The 25,760-nt window shown below is 48.6% G+C and overlaps 1 protein-coding gene across 1 annotated transcript in view; it reads left to right on the top strand.

Annotated features, from left to right (window-relative positions):
- The window catches only part of SRPX2 (sushi repeat containing protein X-linked 2), an 85,118-nt gene that overhangs the window by 13,743 nt on the left and 45,615 nt on the right, over nt 1-25,760 (top strand). The window contains exon 2 of the mRNA XM_075572795.1: nt 15,611-15,744. Coding sequence (XP_075428910.1) covers nt 15,678-15,744 — 67 coding nt within the window. The 5' untranslated portion in view covers nt 15,611-15,677. The remainder of the gene's footprint in view (nt 1-15,610; nt 15,745-25,760) is intronic.

Raw genomic sequence — 25,760 nt, 5'->3', positions numbered from 1 at the left:
TAACACGCAGAGTATTGTAGGTAGTGCGCGGGGTAACACGCAGTCAGTATTGTAGGAAGTGTGCGGGGTAACACGCAGTCAGTATTGTAGGAAGTGAGCGGGGTAACACGCAGTCAGTATTGTAGGAAGTGCGCGGGGTAACACGCAGAGTATTGTAGGAAGTGCGCGGGGTAACACGCAGTCAGTATTGTAGGAAGTGCGCGGGGTAACACGCAGACATTATTGTAGGAAGTGTGCGGGGTAACACGCAGTCATTATTGTAGGAAGTGCGCGGGGTAACACGCAGTCAGTATTGTAGGAAGTGCGCGGGGTAACACGCAGTCATTATTGTAGGAAGTGTGCGGGGTAACACGCAGTCATTATTGTAGGAAGTGTGCGGGGTAACACGCAGTCAGTATTGTAGGAAGTGCGCGGGGTAACACGCAGAGTATTGTAGGAAGTGTGCGGGGTAACACGCAGTCAGTATTGTAGGAAGTGTGCGGGGTAACACGCAGTCAGTATTGTAGGAAGTGTGCGGGGTAACACGCAGTCAGTATTGTAGGAAGTGTGCGGGGTAACACGCAGTCAGTATTGTAGGAAGTGTGCGGGGTAACACGCAGTCAGTATTGTAGGAAGTGTGCGGGGTAACACGCAGTCAGTATTGTAGGAAGTGTGCGGGGTAACACGCAGTCAGTATTGTAGGAAGTGTGCAGGGTAACACGCAGTCAGTATTGTAGGAAGTGTGCGGGGTAACACGCAGTCAGTATTGTAGGAAGTGTGCGGGGTAACACGCAGTCAGTATTGTAGGAAATGTGTGGGGTAACACGCAGTCAGTATTGTAGGAAGTGTGCGGGGTAACACGCAGTCAGTATTGTAGGAAGTGTGCGGGGTAACACGCAGTCATTATTGTAGGAAGTGTGCGGGGTAACACGCAGAGTATTGTAGGAAGTGTGGGGGGTAACACGCAGTCAGTATTGTAGGAAGTGTGCGGGGTAACACGCAGTCAGTATTGTAGAAAGTGCGCGGGGTAACACGCAGTCAGTATTGTACGAAGTGTGCGGGGTAACACGCAGTCAGTATTGTAGGAAGTGTGCGGGGTAACACGCAGTCAGTATTGTAGGAAGTGTGCGGGGTAACACGCAGTCAGTATTGTAGGAAGTGTGCGGGGTAACACGCAGTCACTATTGTAGGAAGTGTGCTGGGTAACACGCAGAGTATTGTAGGAAGTGTGCGGGGTAACACGCAGTCAGTATTGTAGGAAGTGTGCGGGGTAACACGCAGTCAGTATTGTAGGAAGTGTGTGGGGTAACACCCAGTCAGTATTGTAGGAAGTGTGCGGGGAAACACGCAGTCAGTATTGTAGGAAGTGTGTGGGGTAACACGCAGTCGGTATTGTAGGAAGTGCGCGGGGTAACACGCAGTCAGTATTGTAGGAAGTGCGCGGGGTAACACGCAGTCAGTATTGTAGGAAGTGCGCGGGGTAACACGCAGTCAGTATTGTAGGAAGTGTGCGGGGTAACACGCAGTCAGTATTGTAGGAAGTGTGCGGGGTAACACGCAGTAAGTATTGTAGGAAGTGTGCGGGGTAACACGCAGTCAGTATTGTAGGAAGTGTGCGGGGTAACACGCAGTCAGTATTGTAGGAAGTGTGCAGGGTAACACGCAGTCAGTATTGTAGGAAGTGTGCGGGGTAACACGCAGTCAGTATTGTAGGAAGTGTGCGGGGTAACACGCAGTCAGTATTGTAGGAAGTGTGTGGGGTAACACGCAGTCAGTATTGTAGGAAGTGTGCGGGGTAACACGCAGTCAGTATTGTAGGAAGTGTGCGGGGTAACACGCAGTCATTATTGTAGGAAGTGTGCGGGGTAACACGCAGAGTATTGTAGGAAGTGTGGGGGGTAACACGCAGTCAGTATTGTAGGAAGTGTGCGGGGTAACACGCAGTCAGTATTGTAGAAAGTGCGCGGGGTAACACGCAGTCAGTATTGTACGAAGTGTGCGGGGTAACACGCAGTCAGTATTGTAGGAAGTGTGCGGGGTAACACGCAGTCAGTATTGTAGGAAGTGTGCGGGGTAACACGCAGTCAGTATTGTAGGAAGTGTGCGGGGTAACACGCAGTCACTATTGTAGGAAGTGTGCGGGGTAACACGCAGAGTATTGTAGGAAGTGTGCGGGGTAACACGCAGTCAGTATTGTAGGAAGTGTGCGGGGTAACACGCAGTCAGTATTGTAGGAAGTGTGTGGGGTAACACCCAGTCAGTATTGTAGGAAGTGTGCGGGGAAACACGCAGTCAGTATTGTAGGAAGTGTGTGGGGTAACACGCAGTCGGTATTGTAGGAAGTGCGCGGGGTAACACGCAGTCAGTATTGTAGGAAGTGCGCGGGGTAACACGCAGTCAGTATTGTAGGAAGTGCGCGGGGTAACACGCAGTCAGTATTGTAGGAAGTGTGCGGGGTAACACGCAGTCAGTATTGTAGGAAGTGTGCGGGGTAACACGCAGTAAGTATTGTAGGAAGTGTGCGGGGTAACACGCAGTCAGTATTGTAGGAAGTGTGCGGGGTAACACGCCGAGTATTGTAGGAAGTGTGCGGGGTAACACGCAGTCAGTATTGTAGGAAATGTGCGGGGTAACACGCAGTCGGTATTGTAGGAAGTGTGCGGGGTAACACACAGTCAGTATTGTAGGAAGTGTGCGGGGTAACACGCAGAGTATTGTAGGAAGTGCGCGGGGTAACACCCAGTCAGTATTGTAGGAAGTGTGCGGGCTAACACGCAGTCGGTATTGTTGGAAGTGTGCGGGGTAACACACAGTCAGTATTGTAGGAAGTGTGCGGGGTAACACGCAGTCAGTATTGTAGGAAGTGTGCGGGGTAACACGCAGAGTATTGTAGGAAGTGTGCGGGGTAACACGCAGTCGGTATTGTAGGAAGTGTGCGGGGTAACACGCAGTCAGTATTGTAGGAAGTGTGCGGGGTAACACGCAGTCAGTATTGTAGGAAGTGTGCGGGGTAACATGCAGTCAGTATTGTAGGAAGTGTGCGGGGTAACACGCAGTCAGTATTGTAGGAAGTGTGCGGGGTAACACGCAGTCGGTATTGTAGGAAGTGCGCGGGGTAACATGCAGTCAGTATTGTACGAAGTGTGCGGGGTAACATGCAGTGAGTATTGTAGGAAGTGTGCGGGGTAACACGCAGTCGGTATTGTAGGAAGTGCGCGGGGTAACACGCAGTCAGTATTGTAGGACGTGTGCGGGGTAACACGCAGTCAGTATTGTAGGAAGTGTGCGGGGTAAAACGCAGTGAGTATTGTAGGAAGTGTGCTGGGTAACACGCAGTCGGTATTGTAGGAAGTGCGCGGGGTAACACGCAGTGAGTATTGTAGGAAGTGTACGGGGTAACACGCAGTCGGTATTGTAGGAAGTGCGCGGGGTAACACGCAGTCAGTATTGTAGGAAGTGTGCGGGGTAACACGCAGTCAGTATTGTAGGAAGTGTGCGGGGTAACACGCAGTCAGTATTGTAGGAAGTGTGCGGGGTAACACGCAGTCAGTATTGTAGGAAGTGTGCTGGGTAACACGCAGTCAGTATTGTAGGAAGTGTGCGGGGTAACACGCAGTCAGTATTGTAGGAAGTGTGCGGGGTAACATGCAGTCAGTATTGTAGGAAGTGTGCGGGGTAACACGCAGTCAGTATTGTAGGAAGTGTGCGGGGTAACACGCAGTCAGTATTGTAGGAAGTGCGCGGGGTAACACGCAGTCAGTATTGTAGGAAGTGTGCGGGGTAACACGCAGTCAGTATTGTAGGAAGTGCGCGGGGTAACACGCAGTCAGTATTGTAGGAAGTGTGCGGGGTAACACGCAGTCAGTATTGTAGGAAGTGTGCGGGGTAACACGCAGTCAATATTGTAGGAAGTGCGCGGGGTAACACGCAGTCAGTATTGTAGGAAGTGTGCGGGGTAACACGCAGTCAGTATTGTAGGAAGTGTGCGGGGTAACACGCAGTCAGTATTGTAGGAAGTGTGCGGGGTAACATGCAGTCAGTATTGTAGGAAGTGTGCGGGGTAACACGCAGTCAGTATTGTAGGAAGTGTGCGGGGTAACACGCAGTCAGTATTGTAGGAAGTGTGCGGGGTAACACGCAGTCAGTATTGTAGGAAGTGTGCGGTGTAACACGCAGTCAGTATTGTAGGAAGTGTGCGGGGTAACACGCAGTCAGTATTGTAGGAAGTGTGCGGGGTAACATGCAGTGAGTATTGTAGGAAGTGCGCGGGGTAACACGCAGTCAGTATTGTAGGAAGTGTGCGGGGTAACACGCAGTCAGTATTGTAGGAAGTGCGCGGGGTAACACGCAGTCGGTATTGTAGGAAGTGTGCGGGGTAACATGCAGAGTATTGTAGGAAGTGTGCAGGGTAACACGCAGAGTATTGTAGGAAGTGTGCGGGGTAACACGCAGTCAGTATTGTAGGAAGTGTGTGGGGTAACATGCCATCAGTATTGTAGGAAGTGTGCGGGGTAACATGCAGAGTATTGTTGGACGTGTGCGGGCTAACACGCAGTCAGTATTGTAGGAAGTGTGCGGGCTAACACGCAGTCGGTATTGTTGGAAGTGTGCGGGGTAACATGCAGTCAGTATTGTAGGAAGTGTGCGGGGTAACACGCAGTCAGTATTGTAGGAAGTGTGCGGGGTAACATGCAGTCAGTATTGTAGGAAGTGTGCGGGGTAACATGCAGTCAGTATTGTAGGAAGTGTGCGGGGTAACACGCAGTCAGTATTGTAGGAAGTGTGCGGGGTAACACGCAGTCAGTATTGTAGGAAGTGTGCGGGGTAACACGCAGTCAGTATTGTACGAAGTGTGCGGGGTAACATGCAGTGAGTATTGTAGGAAGTGTGCGGGGTAACACGCAGTCGTTATTGTAGGAAGTGCGCGGGGTAAGACGCAGTCAGTATTGTAGGAAGTGTGCGGGGTAACACGCAGAGTATTGTAGGAAGTGTGCGGGGTCACACGCAGAGTATTGTAGGAAGTGTGCGGGGTAACACGCAGAGTATTGTAGGAAGTGTGCGGGGTAACACGCAGTCAGTATTGTAGGAAGTGCGCGGGGTAACACGCAGTCAGTATTGTAGGAAGTGTGCGAGGTAACACGCAGTCAGTATTGTAGGAAGTGTGCGAGATAACACGCAGTCAGTATTGTAGGAAGTGCGCGGGGTAACACGCAGTCAGTATTGTAGGAAGTGTGCGGGGTAACACGCAGAGTATTGTAGGAAGTGTGCGGGGTAACACGCAGAGTATTGTAGGAAGTGTGCAGGGTAACACGCAGTCAGTATTGTAGGAAGTGTGCGGGGTAACACGCAGAGTATTGTAGGAAGTGTGCGGGGTAACACGCAGAGTATTGTAGGAAGTGCGCGGGGTAACACGCAGTCAGTATTGTAGGAAGTGTGCGGGGTAACACGCAGTCAGTATTGTAGGAAGTGCGCGGGGTAACACGCAGTCGGTATTGTAGGAAGTGTGCGGGGTAACATGCAGAGTATTGTAGGAAGTGTGCAGGGTAACACGCAGAGTATTGTAGGAAGTGTGCGGGGTAACACGCAGTCAGTATTGTAGGAAGTGTGTGGGGTAACATGCCATCAGTATTGTAGGAAGTGTGCGGGGTAACATGCAGAGTATTGTTGGACGTGTGCGGGCTAACACGCAGTCAGTATTGTAGGAAGTGTGCGGGCTAACACGCAGTCGGTATTGTTGGAAGTGTGCGGGGTAACATGCAGTCAGTATTGTAGGAAGTGTGCGGGGTAACACGCAGTCAGTATTGTAGGAAGTGTGCGGGGTAACATGCAGTCAGTATTGTAGGAAGTGTGCGGGGTAACATGCAGTCAGTATTGTAGGAAGTGTGCGGGGTAACACGCAGTCAGTATTGTAGGAAGTGTGCGGGGTAACACGCAGTCAGTATTGTAGGAAGTGTGCGGGGTAACACGCAGTCAGTATTGTACGAAGTGCGCGGGGTAACATGCAGTGAGTATTGTAGGAAGTGCGCGGGGTAACACGCAGTCGTTATTGTAGGAAGTGCGCGGGGTAAGACGCAGTCAGTATTGTAGGAAGTGTGCGGGGTAACACGCAGAGTATTGTAGGAAGTGTGCGGGGTCACACGCAGAGTATTGTAGGAAGTGTGCGGGGTAACACGCAGAGTATTGTAGGAAGTGTGCGGGGTAACACGCAGTCAGTATTGTAGGAAGTGCGCGGGGTAACACGCAGTCAGTATTGTAGGAAGTGTGCGAGGTAACACGCAGTCAGTATTGTAGGAAGTGTGCGAGATAACACGCAGTCAGTATTGTAGGAAGTGCGCGGGGTAACACGCAGTCAGTATTGTAGGAAGTGTGCGGGGTAACACGCAGAGTATTGTAGGAAGTGTGCGGGGTAACACGCAGAGTATTGTAGGAAGTGTGCAGGGTAACACGCAGTCAGTATTGTAGGAAGTGTGCGGGGTAACACGCAGAGTATTGTAGGAAGTGTGCGGGGTAACACGCAGAGTATTGTAGGAAGTGCGCGGGGTAACACGCAGTCAGTATTGTAGGAAGTGTGCGAGGTAACACGCAGTCAGTATTGTAGGAAGTGCGCGGGGTAACACGCAGTCAGTATTGTAGGAAGTGCGCGGGGTAACACGCAGTCAGTATTGTAGGAAGTGCGCGGGGTAACACGCAGTCAGTATTGTAGGAAGTGCGCGGGGTAACACGCAGTCAGTATTGTAGGAAGTGTGCGGGGTAACACGCAGTCAGTATTGTAGGAAGTGCGCGGGGTAACACGCAGAGTATTGTAGGAAGTGCGCGGGGTAACACGCAGTCAGTATTGTAGGAAGTGCGCGGGGTAACACGCAGTCAGTATTGTAGGAAGTGTGCGGGGAAACACGCAGTCAGTATTGTAGGAAGTGCGCGGGGTAACATGCAGAGTATTGTAGGAAGTGTGCGGGGAAACACGCAGTCAGTATTGTAGGAAGTGCACGGGGTAACACGCAGTCAGTATTGTAGGAAGTGCGCGGGGTAACACGCAGTCAGTATTGTAGGAAGTGTGCGGGGAAACACGCAGTCAGTATTGTAGGAAGTGCGCGGGGTAACATGCAGAGTATTGTAGGAAGTGTGCGGGGTAACACGCAGTCAGTATTGTAGGAAGTGCGCGGGGTAACACGCAGTCAGTATTGTAGGAAGTGTGCGGGGAAACACGCAGTCAGTATTGTAGGAAGTGCGCGGGGTAACATGCAGAGTATTGTAGGAAGTGTGCGGGGAAACACGCAGTCAGTATTGTAGGAAGTGCGCGGGGTAACACGCAGAGTATTGTAGGAAGTGTGCGGGGAAACACGCAGTCAGTATTGTAGGAAGTGCGCGGGGTAACATGCAGAGTATTGTAGGAAGTGTGCGGGGAAACACGCAGTCAGTATTGTAGGAAGTGCGCGGGGTAACACGCAGAGTATTGTAGGAAGTGTGCGGGGAAACACGCAGTCAGTATTGTAGGAAGTGCGCGGGGTAACACGCAGTCAGTATTGTAGGAAGTGCGCGGGGTAACACGCAGTCAGTATTGTAGGAAGTGTGCGGGGTAACACGCAGAGTATTGTAGGAAGTGTGCGGGGTAACACGCAGTCAGTATTGTAGGAAGTGCGCGGGGTAACACGCAGTCAGTATTGTAGGAAGTGCGCGGGGTAACACGCAGAGTATTGTAGGAAGTGTGCGGGGTAACACGCAGTCAGTATTGTAGGAAGTGCGCGGGGTAACACGCAGTGAGTATTGTAGGAAGTGCGCGGGGTAACACGCAGTCGTTATTGTAGGAAGTGCGCGGGGTAAGACGCAGTCAGTATTGTAGGAAGTGTGCGGGGTAACACGCAGAGTATTGTAGGAAGTGTGCGGGGTCACACGCAGAGTATTGTAGGAAGTGTGCGGGGTAACACGCAGAGTATTGTAGGAAGTGTGCGGGGTAACACGCAGTCAGTATTGTAGGAAGTGCGCGGGGTAACACGCAGTCAGTATTGTAGGAAGTGTGCGAGGTAACACGCAGTCAGTATTGTAGGAAGTGTGCGAGATAACACGCAGTCAGTATTGTAGGAAGTGCGCGGGGTAACACGCAGTCAGTATTGTAGGAAGTGTGCGGGGTAACACGCAGAGTATTGTAGGAAGTGTGCGGGGTAACACGCAGAGTATTGTAGGAAGTGTGCAGGGTAACACGCAGTCAGTATTGTAGGAAGTGTGCGGGGTAACACGCAGAGTATTGTAGGAAGTGTGCGGGGTAACACGCAGAGTATTGTAGGAAGTGCGCGGGGTAACACGCAGTCAGTATTGTAGGAAGTGTGCGAGGTAACACGCAGTCAGTATTGTAGGAAGTGCGCGGGGTAACACGCAGTCAGTATTGTAGGAAGTGCGCGGGGTAACACGCAGTCAGTATTGTAGGAAGTGCGCGGGGTAACACGCAGTCAGTATTGTAGGAAGTGCGCGGGGTAACACGCAGTCAGTATTGTAGGAAGTGTGCGGGGTAACACGCAGTCAGTATTGTAGGAAGTGCGCGGGGTAACACGCAGAGTATTGTAGGAAGTGCGCGGGGTAACACGCAGTCAGTATTGTAGGAAGTGCGCGGGGTAACACGCAGTCAGTATTGTAGGAAGTGTGCGGGGAAACACGCAGTCAGTATTGTAGGAAGTGCGCGGGGTAACATGCAGAGTATTGTAGGAAGTGTGCGGGGAAACACGCAGTCAGTATTGTAGGAAGTGCACGGGGTAACACGCAGTCAGTATTGTAGGAAGTGCGCGGGGTAACACGCAGTCAGTATTGTAGGAAGTGTGCGGGGAAACACGCAGTCAGTATTGTAGGAAGTGCGCGGGGTAACATGCAGAGTATTGTAGGAAGTGTGCGGGGTAACACGCAGTCAGTATTGTAGGAAGTGCGCGGGGTAACACGCAGTCAGTATTGTAGGAAGTGTGCGGGGAAACACGCAGTCAGTATTGTAGGAAGTGCGCGGGGTAACATGCAGAGTATTGTAGGAAGTGTGCGGGGAAACACGCAGTCAGTATTGTAGGAAGTGCGCGGGGTAACACGCAGAGTATTGTAGGAAGTGTGCGGGGAAACACGCAGTCAGTATTGTAGGAAGTGCGCGGGGTAACATGCAGAGTATTGTAGGAAGTGTGCGGGGAAACACGCAGTCAGTATTGTAGGAAGTGCGCGGGGTAACACGCAGAGTATTGTAGGAAGTGTGCGGGGAAACACGCAGTCAGTATTGTAGGAAGTGCGCGGGGTAACACGCAGTCAGTATTGTAGGAAGTGCGCGGGGTAACACGCAGTCAGTATTGTAGGAAGTGTGCGGGGTAACACGCAGAGTATTGTAGGAAGTGTGCGGGGTAACACGCAGTCAGTATTGTAGGAAGTGCGCGGGGTAACACGCAGTCAGTATTGTAGGAAGTGCGCGGGGTAACACGCAGAGTATTGTAGGAAGTGTGCGGGGTAACACGCAGTCAGTATTGTAGGAAGTGCGCGGGGTAACACGCAGTCAGTATTGTAGGAAGTGCGCGGGGTAACACGCAGTCAGTATTGTAGGAAGTGTGCGGGGTAACACGCAGTCAGTATTGTAGGAAGTGCGCGGGGTAACACGCAGAGTATTGTAGGAAGTGCGCGGGGTAACACGCAGTCAGTATTGTAGGAAGTGCGCGGGGTAACACGCAGTCAGTATTGTAGGAAGTGCGCGGGGTAACACGCAGTCAGTATTGTAGGAAGTGCGCGGGGTAACACGCAGTCAGTATTGTAGGAAGTGTGCGGGGTAACACGCAGTCAGTATTGTAGGAAGTGCGCGGGGTAACATGCAGAGTATTGTAGGAAGTGCGCGGGGTAACACGCAGTCAATATTGTAGGAAGTGTGCGGGGTAACACGCAGTCAATATTGTAGGAAGTGCGCGGGGTAACACGCAGTCAGTATTGTAGGAAGTGTGCGGGGTAACATGCAGTCAGTATTGTAGGAAGTGTGCGGGGTAACACGCAGTCAATATTGTAGGAAGTGTGCGGGGTAACACGCAGTCAATATTGTAGGAAGTGCGCGGGGTAACACGCAGTCAGTATTGTAGGAAGTGTGCAGGGTAACACGCAGTCAGTATTGTAGGAAGTGCGCGGGGTAACACGCAGTCAGTATTGTAGGAAGTGCGCGGGGTAACACGCAGTCAGTATTGTAGGAAGTGCGCGGGGTAACACGCAGTCAGTATTCACTTCTATTCAAGGAGATGAATAGGTGTCATTAACCCCTTGAGCGCCAGAGCGGTCAGCAACTCATTGTTTTAACTGTGTACTGCGCAGGTTGGGTTACCGGTGTCACTTGTCACAATGTTAAATAGAGGGGGTTAGTGTTCAGAAACTCTCAGCCAGCCCCCGTGCCACCAGTATGCCACTTCAACAGCCATCAGTCATCATGGATAAGGGGGTAATTCAATATATGTTACATTAGTTACCTGTACATAGTAGATGAGGTTGAAAAAAGACGTACGTCCATCAAGTTCAACCTATGCTAAATTCAGACAACAGATACTTTATCCTGTATCTATACTTACTTATTGATCCAGAGGAAGGCAAACAGAAAACCCCAGTGTCATATCATCCAATGATATCTCATAAGGGGAAAAATAAATTCCTTCCTGACTCCAAGTATTGGCAATCGGATTAATCCCTGGATCAACATCCTTACCAGTATACTTATTTGGTATATACCTGTATACCTTTCCCATCTAAAAAGATGTCCAACCTTTTTTTGAACAAATCTATTGTATCTGCCATCACAGTCTCCATGGGTAATGAATTCCACATTTTAACTGCCCTTACTGTAAAGAACCCTTTCCTTTGTTGCTGGTGAAATCTCCGTTCCTCCAACCTTAAGGGATGGCCCCGAGTCCTTTGTACTGCCCGTGGGATGAAAAGTTCTTTATAAAGCTCCTTGTACTGTCCCCGAATATATTTGTATATAGTTATCATATCCCCTCTTAGACGCCTCTTTTCTAATGTAAATAAATCCAATATAGCTAGCCTCTCCTCATAAGTTAGAATGTCCATCCCCTTTATTAATTTGGTGGCTCTTCTCTGCACTCTCTCTAGTTCCATAATGTATTTTCTTAGGATTGGTGCCCAAAATTGTACTCCATATTCAAGGTGTGGTCTTACTAATGCTTTGTAAAGGGGCATAATTATGTTTACTTCCCTTCCATCCATTGCCCGTTTGATTCAAGATAAGATCTTGTTTGCCTTTGCAGCTACTGCATGATTTTGGGCACTATTGCTAAGCCTGCTGTCTACAAGCACTCCTAAATCCTTCTCCATCAAGGATTCCCCCAATTTATCCCCATTTAATTTGTAAGTCGCCTTTTTATTCTTGCATCCCAAATGCATAACTTTACATTTATCTGTATTAAACCTCATCTGCCATTTACCTGTCCACGTTTCCAGTCTCTCCAAGTCCTTCTGAAGAGAAATTACATCCTGCTCTGATTCTATTACCTTACACAATTTAGTATCATCAGAAAAGATGGAGACTTTGCTCTCGATCCCAACCTCAAGCTCATTAATAAACAAGTTAAAAAGCAGGGGTCCCAGTATCGATCCCTGAGGTACTCCACTCACGACTTTAGCCCAACCTGAAAAAGTTCTGTTGTCTGTCCTTTAGCCAGTTTTCAATCCAGGTGCATATATTATTACTGAGTCCAATTTTCTTTATTTTGTACACCAACCTCTTGCGTGAAACCGTATCAAAAGCCTTTGCAAAATCTAACTAGACCACATCAACTGCATTACCCTGGTCTAAATTCCTACTTACCTCCTCAAAGAAACAAACAAGGTTAGTTTGGCATGATCTATCCTTCATAAATCCATGCTAACTATTACTAATAATTTTGTTTCCCATTAGGTATTCCTGAATATTATCCCGTATTAAACCTTCAAGCAGTTTCCCGACTATTGAAGTCAGACTTACAGGTCTGTAATTCCCCGGTTGTGGCCTAGCTCCCTTTTTAAATATAGGCACCACATCTGCTTTACGCCAATCTTTGGTACTGAGCCTGTGGAAATGGAGTCCTTGAATATTAAATATAATGGCTTTGCTATTACTAAGCTTAACTCCTTGAGAACTCTTGGATGTATGCCATCGGGGCCAGGTGCCTTATTTACTTTAATTTTTTCAAGTCGCTTATGAACTTCTTCCTCAATTAACCAATTGTTCATTAATATGGAGGTTGTGGCTTCCTCCTGCGGCACTACTATTGAACTTGATTCTTCCCTGGTAAACACAGAGGCAAATAATTTGTTTAATACCTCTGCTTTCTCCTTATCTCCAATAATCTGCCTACCCATCTCACACTGAAAGGGTCCTATATTTTCTTCTCATTTTTTTGTTATTAAGGTACATAAAGAACTTTTTAGGGTTGACCTTACTTTCTATTGCAATCCTTTTTTCATTATCAATTTTTGCTAATTTGATTGCCCTTTTGCAGTTTTTGTTACATTCCTTATAATTCTGATACGATGTCTCTGTTCCTTCTGATTTAAAGAATCTAAACGCCTTCCTCTTCTTGTCCATTTCCTCCCCTACCTGTTTATTTAGCCACATTGGTTTTGACTTATTTCTTTTATACTTATTACCCAAGGGTATACACTGATAAGTGTGCTTTTCTAACAATGTTTTAAAGACTGCCCAATTATCTTCTACATTTTTCCCTGCAAAAATATCATCCCATTGTATTACTACTAGATTAGACATCAGTTTATTAAAATCTGCCTTTCTAAAGTTTAAGGTCTTTGTTGAACCCAAGTAATCTGTTTTTTGATAATTTATTTCAAATGAGACCATGTTATGATCACTGTTACCCAAATGTTCCAGGACTTGAATATTTGTTATTACTTCTACATTGTTTGATATGACCAAATCCAGCACTGCCCCTCTCCTGGTTGGTTCCTCAATAATTTGGGTCATATAATTGTCTTTAAGCACCCCCAAAAACCTGTTTCCTTTTGTTGTAACGCTAATCTCATTGCCTCAGGCTATATCTGGATAATTAAACTCCCCCATTATGCAAACATGACCCAGTTTTGATGCCTTCTCCATTTGCAAAAGTATTTTAGCTTCCTCAATCTCACAGATATTTGGTGGTTTATAGCATATTCCCACAAACATTTTCTTTATACTTTTACCTCCACTGCTAATTTCTATCCACAAAGTCTCTACATTTTCATCATTCCCTTCATAGACATCATCCCTTATAATAGGTTTTAGATCTGGTTTAACATATAGACATACTCCACCTCCCCTTCTATTTGTTCGATCCTTCCCGAAAAAGAGAATAACCCTCTAAATTAACTGTCCAGTCATGAGTTTCATCCCACCATGTTTCAGTAATGCCTATGATATCATACTGCTCCCTTGTAGCTAGTAATTCAAGCTCCCCCATTTTATCTGTCAGGCTTCTTGCATTACCAAGCATGCATTTCAGTTTTTTTTCAGCCTGTACTATTATCTTATCTGCGCCCACTTGGTTTAATCTTTAGAAGTTTTCTAGTTTTATCTGTATTTACTTTGGGTGTCTCACTGCTTGTCAAACTTGCACTTGCCCCCATTCTACCTCCATACCACCTTGTATCCTTCTCTATTCCATTTAGTTAATTATCTGTTTCATTCCCCTCCCCCCTCCATCCTAGTTTAAAATCTCCTCCAACCTTTTCAGCATTCTCCCCCCTAGCACAGAAGATCCCTCTTCATTGAGGTGCAATCCGTCCCTAGAATATAGATGGCACCTCTCAGAAAAGGAGTCCCAGTGCTCTAAAAACCCAAACCCCTCCTTCCTGCACCACTTTCTTAGCCATGCATTAACCTCCCTGATCTCTGACTCTCTCCCTGCGGTAGCGCATGGCACTGGTAGTATTTAAGAAAATACTACCTTGGAGGTCCTTGCCTTAAGCTTTTGGCCTAGATCCCTGTAATCATTTTTTAGGACCTTGCCATTTCTGCCCTGACACTTCCAATATCTTCACTCAACATGGCAAATCTATTGGGATGTGTCAGCTCAGAAATGACCTGGCTCTCCCTATTGCCCCTGCTTCCCCTTCTAACTGTCACCCAGCTACCTACCTGGTCCTCACTAACAGCGCCACCATCTGCACCACTAGTCGAAGCAAGGGCTTGCTCAGTGAGCTCTAATTCCCTTTCAAGATTGCCAGTGTCCCTCAATATTGCAAGTTGCCTCTTCAGATCAGCAATCTCTGACTCTAAATAGACCACCCGCTCACACTTCTCACAGCGGTATGCTCATTGGAACAGCTGCTCCAAGTGCACATACATGTGGCAAGATGTGCATTGAGTGGCATTTTCAATCCTGCTCATTCTAGCAACTATGAAGTTTATAAGTAATAAACCAAAGGGATCGACAGAGAAACCCCTATTAAAATCAAATAGGGGTGTACTTGTTCCATTGTTTAAATATTGGTACAGACATGTCATTTCTCACTGCTTGTCTATGAGCCTCACTGATTTGGTGCCAGTCTGTTCTTTTTAAATTAAAATGCAATGTTGGGGTCCAGAACCCCCAAATCTACCTTCCTTGGGGTTGGTGTCTCTGTTGATAATTCTAGGGCTTGGGAGACTAAACTATAGCATGGGTATGCAACTCCAGTCCTCCAGAGCCACCAGCTGGTCAGGTTTTAAGGCTATCCCTGCTTCAACACAGGTGGCTCAATCAGTGGCTCAGTCTTTGACTGATTGTCAAGTCTTTGACTGAGCCACTTGTGCTGAAGCAGGGATATCCTTAAAACCTGATGTGGTGGCCCTTGAGGCCTGGATTTGGCCACCCCTGCACCATAGGGTTAATTCTCCCTGCTGCAGCAGGTAACTGGGCTAGCACCTGTGCCCCCACCCCTTGCATGCCTGGGCTCCTGAGGGAGGAGGCAGGATGGGGAAGCCTCTCGCATGGTTACTAAGTGGTATTACTCCACAAGACGCAGTTTGTGACAGAAAACACCTTTTTGAATGAGCCTGGTTCGCACACGGCTTACCCGGAAATCCTGCTTTGTTGTGTGCCGCACCCTGAGCTCATTGGCCTAAGAAAGCAGCCATGGAAAGTCATTGCAGGTCAGTAGACCACTTTGGTTTTTGGAAACAGCCAAAAGCAAGACAGGAATCAGCAACTCTGTTACAATCCAGGGGGAGCTGAAGCGTCCCCACACCCCTACAACCAGCCCTGGTGCATTCACATATTACATTTTGGTTCAAATATCCCTGCATTCAGTGTAAGTGTGAGTATGAGTACATTGACCTGTAGCCTGCCTCTCAGGAATACTTATAGTAAACAAGTTCACATCGCGCTATGATATGCGCACGTACGTCACAAGGAGATGCCACACACCTATTTTGTTGCTTTTGGTTCTCCTTTAGTGTAAAGGTAAAATGCGTATAAATTAATTCCCACCCTTCCCCCAATTTGTCTCAATATTTTGTTTTTCTAAAACCCCATTTTAATGTACAAAAAATAATTGCCTATATTTTTAGTTTTTTTGCCATGAAAACGTGGAATACAGTTTTATCTAAATCTTCTCTTTACACAAATGATTCACTGTGTATAGCTCAGCTGTAAAAGCCATTTCCCTGTAATAGATGCTGCAGGCTGCCTGGAAGACGGAATATTCCTGGAACTGAAAGACCTGCGAGAACCGTACCTGCCATGGAACAAGCAATACCCCTCTTACTGCTCTCTCTCACAAGGCTGGTGTCACCCCTGCGTTATGAAGGTAAGTGCCTTTTCGTCGTTTCCAGTCTCCGTTCCTTCACCTTGTATTGATGTTGGGTCTGTTTGGAGTCTTCTCACTTCATTCTGTTACATTCTTGGCATCCTAGGCCTTTGGGCACTGGGACGACATGCAGACCATTTGTACACTTCTCTAGCAGAAATGTAAAGCTAAGGGAATGCATATTAAAAAGAAAACTTGGAACGGAGTAAATGGCTGGGAGGAATGGTGCTATAATGTGCAGGACTGTCGTGTTTCCGTCAGTGGCTTGCTGCTGAAGCACCTCCAGCTACTGAACCAGAGGTCTTCTGGTGGGAAAAGCACTGCCCTGGCAGGCCACAGTTCTGTAAACATTTGTTTGTAAGTTGTGTAATGCGGCACTGGTAGGGTTGTCAGGTGCCCAGTATTGAACCGGACTGTCCTGTATTTGGACACTCTGTCCAATAAGAAATGAGAGGTAATACTGGACATGTATGTGACCGGTATTACCTCTCTGTACATGTATGTGACCGGTATTACCTCTCTGGACATGTATGTGACCGGTATTTCCTCTCTGGACAAGTATGTGACTGGTATTACCTCTCTGGACGTGTATGTGACCGGTATTACCTCTCTGGACATGTATGTGACCGGTATTACCTCTCTGGACGTGTATGTGACCGGTATTACCTCTCTGGACATGTATGTGATCGGTATTACCTCTCTGGACGTGTATGTGATCGGTATTACCTCTCTGGGCGTGTATGTGACCGGTATTACCTCTCTGGACGTGTATGTGACCGGTATTACCTCTCTGGACATGTATGTGACCGGTATTACCTCTCTGGACGTGTATGTGATCGGTATTACCTCTCTGGGCGTGTATGTGACCGGTATTACCTCTCTGGACGTGTATGTGACAGGTATTACCTCTCTGGACATGTATATGACCGGTATTACCTCTCTGGGCGTGTATGTGATCGGTATTACCTCTCTGGGCGTGTATGTGATCGGTATTACCTCTCTGGGCGTGTATGTGACCGGTATTACCTCTCTGGACGTGTATGTGACCGGTATTACCTCTCTGGACGTGTATGTGATCGGTATTACCTCTCTGGACATGTATATGACCGGTATTACCTCTCTGGGCGTGTATGTGACCGGTATTATCTCTCTGGACATGTATATGACCGGTATTACCTCTCTGGACATGTATATGACCGGTATTACCTCTCTGGACATGTATATGATCGGTATTACCTCTCTGGACATGTATATGACCGGTATTACCTCTCTGGGCGTGTATGTGACCGGTATTACCTCTCTGGACGTGTATGTGACAGGTATTACCTCTCTGGACATGTATATGACCGGTATTACCTCTCTGGGCGTGTATGTGACCGGTATTACCTCTCTGGACGTGTATGTGATCGGTATTACCTCTCTGGGCATGTATGTGACCGGTATTACCTCTCTGGACGTGTATGTGACAGGTATTACCTCTCTGGACGTGTATGTGATCGGTATTACCTCTCTGGACATGTATATGACCGGTATTACCTCTCTGGACGTGTATGTGATCGGTATTACCTCTCTGGACGTGTATGTGATCGGTATTACCTCTCTGGACATGTATATGACCGGTATTACCTCTCTGGACATGTATATGATCGGTATTACCTCTCTGGACATGTATATGACCGGTATTACCTCTCTGGGCGTGTATGTGACCGGTATTACCTCTCTGGACGTGTATGTGACAGGTATTACCTCTCTGGACATTTATATGACCGGTATTACCTCTCTGGGCGTGTATGTGACCGGTATTACCTCTCTGGACGTGTATGTGATCGGTATTACCTCTCTGGGCATGTATGTGACCGGTATTACCTCTCTGGACGTGTATGTGACAGGTATTACCTCTCTGGACGTGTATGTGACCGGTATTACCTCTCTGGGCGTGTATGTGACCGGTATTACCTCTCTGGACGTGTATGTGATCGGTATTACCTCTCTGGACGTGTATGTGACAGGTATTACCTCTCTGGACGTGTATGTGACCGGTATTACCTCTCTGGACGTGTATGTGATCGGTATTACCTCTCTGGACGTGTATGTGATCGGTATTACCTCTCTGGACGTGTATGTGACAGGTATTACCTCTCTGGACGTGTATGTGACCGGTATTACCTCTCTGGACGTGTATGTGATCGGTATTACCTCTCTGGACGTGTATGTGATCGGTATTACCTCTCTGGACGTCACATCACACTGAGGAGACCCAAACGGTCAAAATAACTGTCTGTGAGTGGGGTTACTGGGTATGCACTTATTTAACCCAGGCTGTGCTTATAAGCTGTGTAATACTGCAGGCATATGTTTACAGGGGTCCCTGTTATAATGGATAAGAAGTAAAAGGTGACACTGTGAGTGCTCATTTGCATATCATTTCCCAGAATCCCTGGCTGCAGTGGAAGCGCTGTATGCGAAGAGATAATGGGGAAGGGCAGGGCTGCAGTGGAAGCGCTGTATGCTAAGAGATAATGGGGAAGGGCAGCGCTGCAGACCTGTCTGAGACGTGTGAATGTGCTCACACGTGGGATGTTTATTTGCTGTTAAAAACGGAACAAAGTTTGGGGGGAAAAAAACTAGCCAACGTTTTCTAAAAAGTTCAGTTACAAAAAGTTGCAAACATTTTAGCGTTTCCTGCGTATTTTGAGGATTTCCGACCAAAATCAGTCGCGTTCCAGCAAAACCAAAAACACAAACGTTGTTTAGAACCGAAACGAAACCGCTAGTGAAAGCGCCCACCGTTAAAATATACAAACGCACATCGTACCGCTGGACAAGTTATTATAATGTAGGGTGACCAGATGTCACGGTTTTTCCGGGAATTCCCCAGTTTTTGGCATCGTGTCCTGGTGTCCCGAACGACTTTTTAAAAGTTTCAAAATGTCCCGGTTTTGTGCGCCAATCGTGCATGCGCTGCCGACAAGAACCGATCGTGCATGCGCTGCCGACAAGAACCGATCGTGCATGCGCTGCCGACAAGAACCGATCGTGCATGCGCTGCCGACAAGAACCGATCGTGCATGCGCTGCCGACAAGAACCGATCGTGCATGTGCTGCCGACAAGAACCGATCGTGCATGCGCTGCCGGCAAGAACCGATCGTGCATGCGCTGCCGACAAGAACCGATCGTGCATGTGCTGCCGACAAGAACCGATCGTGCATGCGCTGCCGGCAAGAACCGATCGTGCATGCGCTGCCGGCAAGAACCGATCGTGCATGCGCTGCCGGCAAGAACCGATCGTGCATGTGCTGCCGGCAAGAACCGATCGTGCATGTGCTGCCGGCAAGAACCGATCGTGCATGCGCTGCCGGCAAGAACCGATCGTGCATGTGCTGCCGACAAGAACCGATCGTGCATGTGCTGCCGACAAGAACCGATCGTGCATGTGCTGCCTGCAAGAACCGATCGTGCATGCGCTGGCGACAAGAACCGATCGTGCATGTGCTGCCGACAAGAACCGATCGTGCATGTGCTGCCGGCAAGAACCGATCGTGCATGTGCTGCCGACAAGAACCGATCGTGCATGTGCTGCCTGCAAGAACCGATCGTGCATGCGCTGGCGACAAGAACCGATCGTGCATGCGCTGCCGGCAAGAACCGATCGTGCATGTGCTGCCGACAAGAACCGATCGTGCATGCGCTGCCGGCAAGAACCGATCGTGCATGCGCTGCCAGCAAGAGCCGATCCGGCATGCCCAGTTTTTAATGCGGAAAAAATGGTCACCCTATTACAGTATAATGAAAAGGACGATTTGTGCAGTGGGGCCTCTCGGGCAGACTTGGAGTTACTTAGGAATATTCTCGGTTAAAGTATGTGTGATGTAGTCATCCTTGCCTATGAGTAAGACATTTTTGCAGCATTACATGTGTTTTTACATTCTTCTAAACCCCAGTGTTAGGGAAGGCCATGAAGTCATCCTCTCGGTGACTGGCTTTCCTTCAGCAGAAAATGCATCGTTGTTAGAACAAGTTAGTACCTGCTGCTTTGCAATGCTGTTCTCCTAAACTCTCCACAACATCGTCCGATCCTCAGTGAACTCTTATTGATTTTCTGTCCATCTTACGCACGTTCTATAGTGCCGGGCGCGTGCTGCGCTGTGCGCGCGCGGATTTTTAGTTGGCTGACGTTAGTCAGCCTTTCTATAGATGTGCGCGCGCACGGCAGGGAGAGGGGAGCCGACAGACAGCGGCGAAGATGAAGAAATTCATCTTTACGCGCCGCTGCCTGCGCTCAAATGTATGTATTGGTGTGTATGCATGTATGCGTATATGTATGGATGTGTGTGTGGGGGGGTAAATAAATGCACACACACAAAAAAAAATTTAACTTTTTTTTTAATTTAAAAAATCTTACTTACACTCCCCTTACACTTACACTCACACAACATATACACACACATACACGCATATACACGCACATACACGCACACGCATGCACGCACATACACACACATACACGCACATACACACACATACACGCATATACACACACATACACGCACATACACGCACACGCACGCACATACACACACATACACGCACATACACACACATACACGCACATTCACACACATACACGCATATACACACACATACACGCATATACACACACATACACGCATATACACACATACACACACATATACACTTACCTGCAGCTCCCGGCTCTATATATACGCAAAGCATGCGGCACGTGCACGCGCGTTCGCATAGGAACGCGCGGCCGCATCCTGTATATAACAGCCCTTAGGCTGCGTGCATGGAGCGCGTGGCGTCGCGTTGGCCTTTTGCTGGAGCTGGCTGTTGGATTGCGTGCCGGGAAACGTTCCGGCGCTTCGCCCTCTTTGGCTGAACCGCGAGCGTGACCCGTCCGGCGCACGCGGCAAAATAAAATTGTTTCGATTCTTCGAGCGCCGCGCACCTCATTGCACTCGCGCATGCGCGCTCTATGCCCGCGATCATTGCCTTATGGCATTTTGATCGCACCGCGCATGCGGTTGCTCGCACGGTCGCGTTAACCATGCTGATTGAAGCCAGTCTCATTGCTTTTTGGCATGAATGGAGTCTGATAACAATCTGTACTTTTCCATTAAGTTTTGGGTTTACAACACCTAAATCTGTCACTTTGGTCATTGGATTGGATATCGCGCAGTATTACTTTCTTCAGTACAATTTTAGGAAATCTTACTCTTCTACTGAGAGTATTTAGATAGGGAAATGAGAAGAATAGTATATTGTTTCAGTGGGTTTCCAAAAGAACATCTTTCTTTAGGGGGATTGTCCATTAACATGTAATGTCTTTAAAAGGTCTTTTTTTTTTAGGTATACATATATTGCTTTGTTAAAAAATATATTACGAAAAGCCACATTAAGGTGAGCATTTCATTTTTAGAAGTGCCCCAATCACTCGTGGTTTTCGTTAAAATAAACGGTGCCGGAATGTGATAGTAAAGTGTATTTATATCGAACTACATTAACAAATTCAGCTTTTATGTAAAGAAATATGGTAGAAGTGTTATTTATCCCCTTGCAGTTACTATCCTGGGCCCTCTCCCCAATCATTTCATAATCTTTATATGGAGGGGATGGTCCTGGGGAACATTAGGAAAGGACTGGGGTAAACTGTCAATTATTTTGGCAATAAAGGGGTTGAATACATTTTCTCCTCTATACTGTCAAAAATTAAAAATGGCCCCGACATGTCAATTAAGGCGGCGTCCATGCTGCCGAAAACCGCGCGGCGCGATCACACTGCCTTAAGGCATTGATCGCGAGTTGCGTGAGGAATCAGTTGAGACTGATTTCTCGGCGCGACGGCAGGTCACGTGAGCGGTTCGCCCAATGAGGGCCAACCAGCTCCGTGACATCACAGACACGCCTCCCCCACGGCTCGTCTACCATGGCCTGAAAACGCACCCGCTTCACGCAGGTGACGTCGCACATGCGCACGCCTCCGCGCGGTCGAAGGCTGTATGGACGCAGCCTTATACTTTAATGCAGGGGTTCTCAACTCCAGTCCTCAAGACCCCCCAGGTCTGGTTTTCAGGATATCCCAGCTTCAGCACAGGTGGCTCAAAGACTCGAAGACTGAGCCTCTGATTGAGTCACATGTGCTGAAGAGGGACTGATTGAGCCACCGGTGCTGTAGTAAGGGCCAATTGAGCCACCTGTGCTGAAGCAGGGATATCCTGAAAACTTGCCCTGTTGGTAGCCCTTGAGGACTGGAGTTGCCCACCCCTGCGCTAATTCGTAACATACTGTACCCCCCCCCCCCCCCGGGTTAGGCTCACAGGATTCTGCGTGTCCGCCGGTGTCAGTGGGGATAGACAGGACAGGCTTTCAGATCTGTAGCTCTCATCTTCGGTGCAGCGCCTCCATTCCAACAGGGCCTATCAGAGAGAGGTGCAGTCCCTGCAGGAAAACTCTCACAGCAAACATCACAGCACACTGACACACACAGCAACCATCACAGCACACTGACACACACAGCAACCATCACAGCACACTGACACACACAGCAACCATCACAGCACACTGACACACACAGCAACCATCACAGCACACTGACACACACAGCAACCATCACAGCACACTGACACACACAGAAACCATCACAGCACACTGACACACACAGCAACCATCACAGCACACTGACACACACAGCAACCATCACAGCACACTGACACACACAGCAACCATCACAGCACACTGACACACACAGCAACCATCACAGCACACTGACACACACAGCAACCATTACAGCACACTGACACACACAGCAACCATCACAGCACACTGACACACACAGCAACCATCATAGCACACTGACACACACAGCAAACATCACAGCACACTGACACACACAGAAACCATCACAGCACACTGACACACACAGCAACCATCACAGCACACTGACACACACAGCATCCATCACAGCACACTGACACACACAGCATCCATCACAGCACACTGACACACACAGCATCCATCACAGCACACTGACACACACAGCATCCATCACAGCACACTGACACACACAGCATCCATCACAGCACACTGCCACACACAGCATCCATCACAGCACACTGACACACACAGCAAACATCACAGCACACTGACACACACAGCATCCATCACAGCACACTGAAACACACAGCAACCATCACAGCACACTGACATACACAGCAACCATCACAGCACACTGACACACACAGCAACCATCACAGCACACTGACACACACAGCAACCATCACAGCACACTGACACACACAGCAAACATCACAGCACACTGACACACACAGAAACCATCACAGCACACTGACACACACAGCAACCATCACAGCACACTGACACACACAGCATCCATCACAGCACACTGACACACACAGCATCCATCACAGCACACTGACACACACAGCATCCATCACAGCACACTGACACACACAGCATCCATCACAGCACACTGACACACACAGCATCCATCACAGCACACTGCCACACACAGCATCCATCACAGCACACTGACACACACAGCAAACATCACAGCACACTGACACACACAGCATCCATCACAGCACACTGACACACACAGCAACCATCACAGCACACTGACATACACAGCAACCATCACAGCACACTGACACACACAGCATCCATCACAGCACACTGACACACACAGCAACCATCACAGCACACTGACACACACAGCATCCATCACAGCACACTGACACACACAGCATCCATCACAGCACACTGACACACACAGAAACCATCACAGCACACATCACAGCACACTGACACACACAGCAACCATCACAGCACACTGACACACACAGCATCCATCACAGCACACTGACACACACAGCATCCATCACAGCACACTGACACACACAGAAACCATCACAGCACACTGACACACACAGCAACCATCACAGCACACTGACACACACAGCAACCATCACAGCACACTGACACACACAGCATCCATCACAGCACACTGACACACACAGAAACCATCACAGCACACTGACACACACAGCAGCCATCACAGCACACTGACACACAGAGCATCCATCACAGCACACTGCCACACACAGCATCCATCACAGCACACTGACACACACAGCATCCATCACAGCACACTGACACACACAGCATCCATCACAGCACACTGACACACACAGCAACCATCACAGCACACTGACACACACAGCAACCATCACAGCACACTGACACACACAGCAACCATCACAGCACACTGACACACACAGCAAACATCACAGCACACTGACACACACAGCAAACATCACAGCACACTGACACACACAGCATCCATCACAGCACACTGACACACACAGCATCCATCACAGCACACTGACATACACAGCAACCATCACAGCACACTGACATACACAGCAACCATCAAAGCACACTGACATACACAGCAAACATCACAGCACACTGACACACACAGCAACCATCACAGCACACTGACACACACAGCAAACATCACAGCACACTGACACACACAGCATCCATCACAGCACACTGACACACACAGCAACCATCACAGCACACTGACACACACAGCATCCATCACAGCACACTGACACACACAGCATCCATCACAGCACACTGACACACACAGAAACCATCACAGCACACATCACAGCACACTGACACACACAGCAACCATCACAGCACACTGACACACACAGCATCCATCACAGCACACTGACACACACAGCATCCATCACAGCACACTGACACACACAGAAACCATCACAGCACACTGACACACACAGCAACCATCACAGCACACTGACACACACAGCAACCATCACAGCACACTGACACACACAGCATCCATCACAGCACACTGACACACACAGAAACCATCACAGCACACTGACACACACAGCAGCCATCACAGCACACTGACACACAGAGCATCCATCACAGCACACTGCCACACACAGCATCCATCACAGCACACTGACACACACAGCATCCATCACAGCACACTGACACACACAGCATCCATCACAGCACACTGACACACACAGCAACCATCACAGCACACTGACACACACAGCAACCATCACAGCACACTGACACACACAGCAACCATCACAGCACACTGACACACACAGCAAACATCACAGCACACTGACACACACAGCAAACATCACAGCACACTGACACACACAGCATCCATCACAGCACACTGACACACACAGCATCCATCACAGCACACTGACATACACAGCAACCATCACAGCACACTGACATACACAGCAACCATCAAAGCACACTGACATACACAGCAAACATCACAGCACACTGACACACACAGCAACCATCACAGCACACTGACACACACAGCAAACATCACAGTACACTGACACACACAGCAAACATCACAGCACACTGACACACACAGCATCCATCACAGCACACTGACACACACAGCATCCATCACAGCACACTGACACACACAGCAACCATCACAGCACACTGACATACACAGCAACCATCAAAGCACACTGACATACACAGCAAACATCACAGCACACTGACACACACAGCAACCATCACAGCACACTGACACACACAGCAACCATCACAGCACACTGACACACACAGCAACCATCACAGCACACTGACACACACAGCAAACATCACAGCACACTGACACACACAGCAACCATCACAGCACACTGACACACACAGCAACCATCACAGCACACTGACACACACAGCAACCATCACAGCACACTGACACACACAGCAACCATCACAGCACACTGACACACACAGCAACCATCACAGCACACTGACACACACAGCAACCATCACAGCACACTGACACACACAGCAAACATCACAGCACACTGACACACACAGCAACCATCACAGCACACTGACACACACAGCATCCATCACAGCACACTGACACACACAGCAT

Source organism: Ascaphus truei, chromosome 16, assembly GCF_040206685.1.
Source record: "Ascaphus truei isolate aAscTru1 chromosome 16, aAscTru1.hap1, whole genome shotgun sequence".
NCBI classification, from domain to species: domain Eukaryota; kingdom Metazoa; phylum Chordata; class Amphibia; order Anura; family Ascaphidae; genus Ascaphus; species Ascaphus truei.
This window is presented reverse-complemented; position numbering and strand designations above follow the sequence as displayed.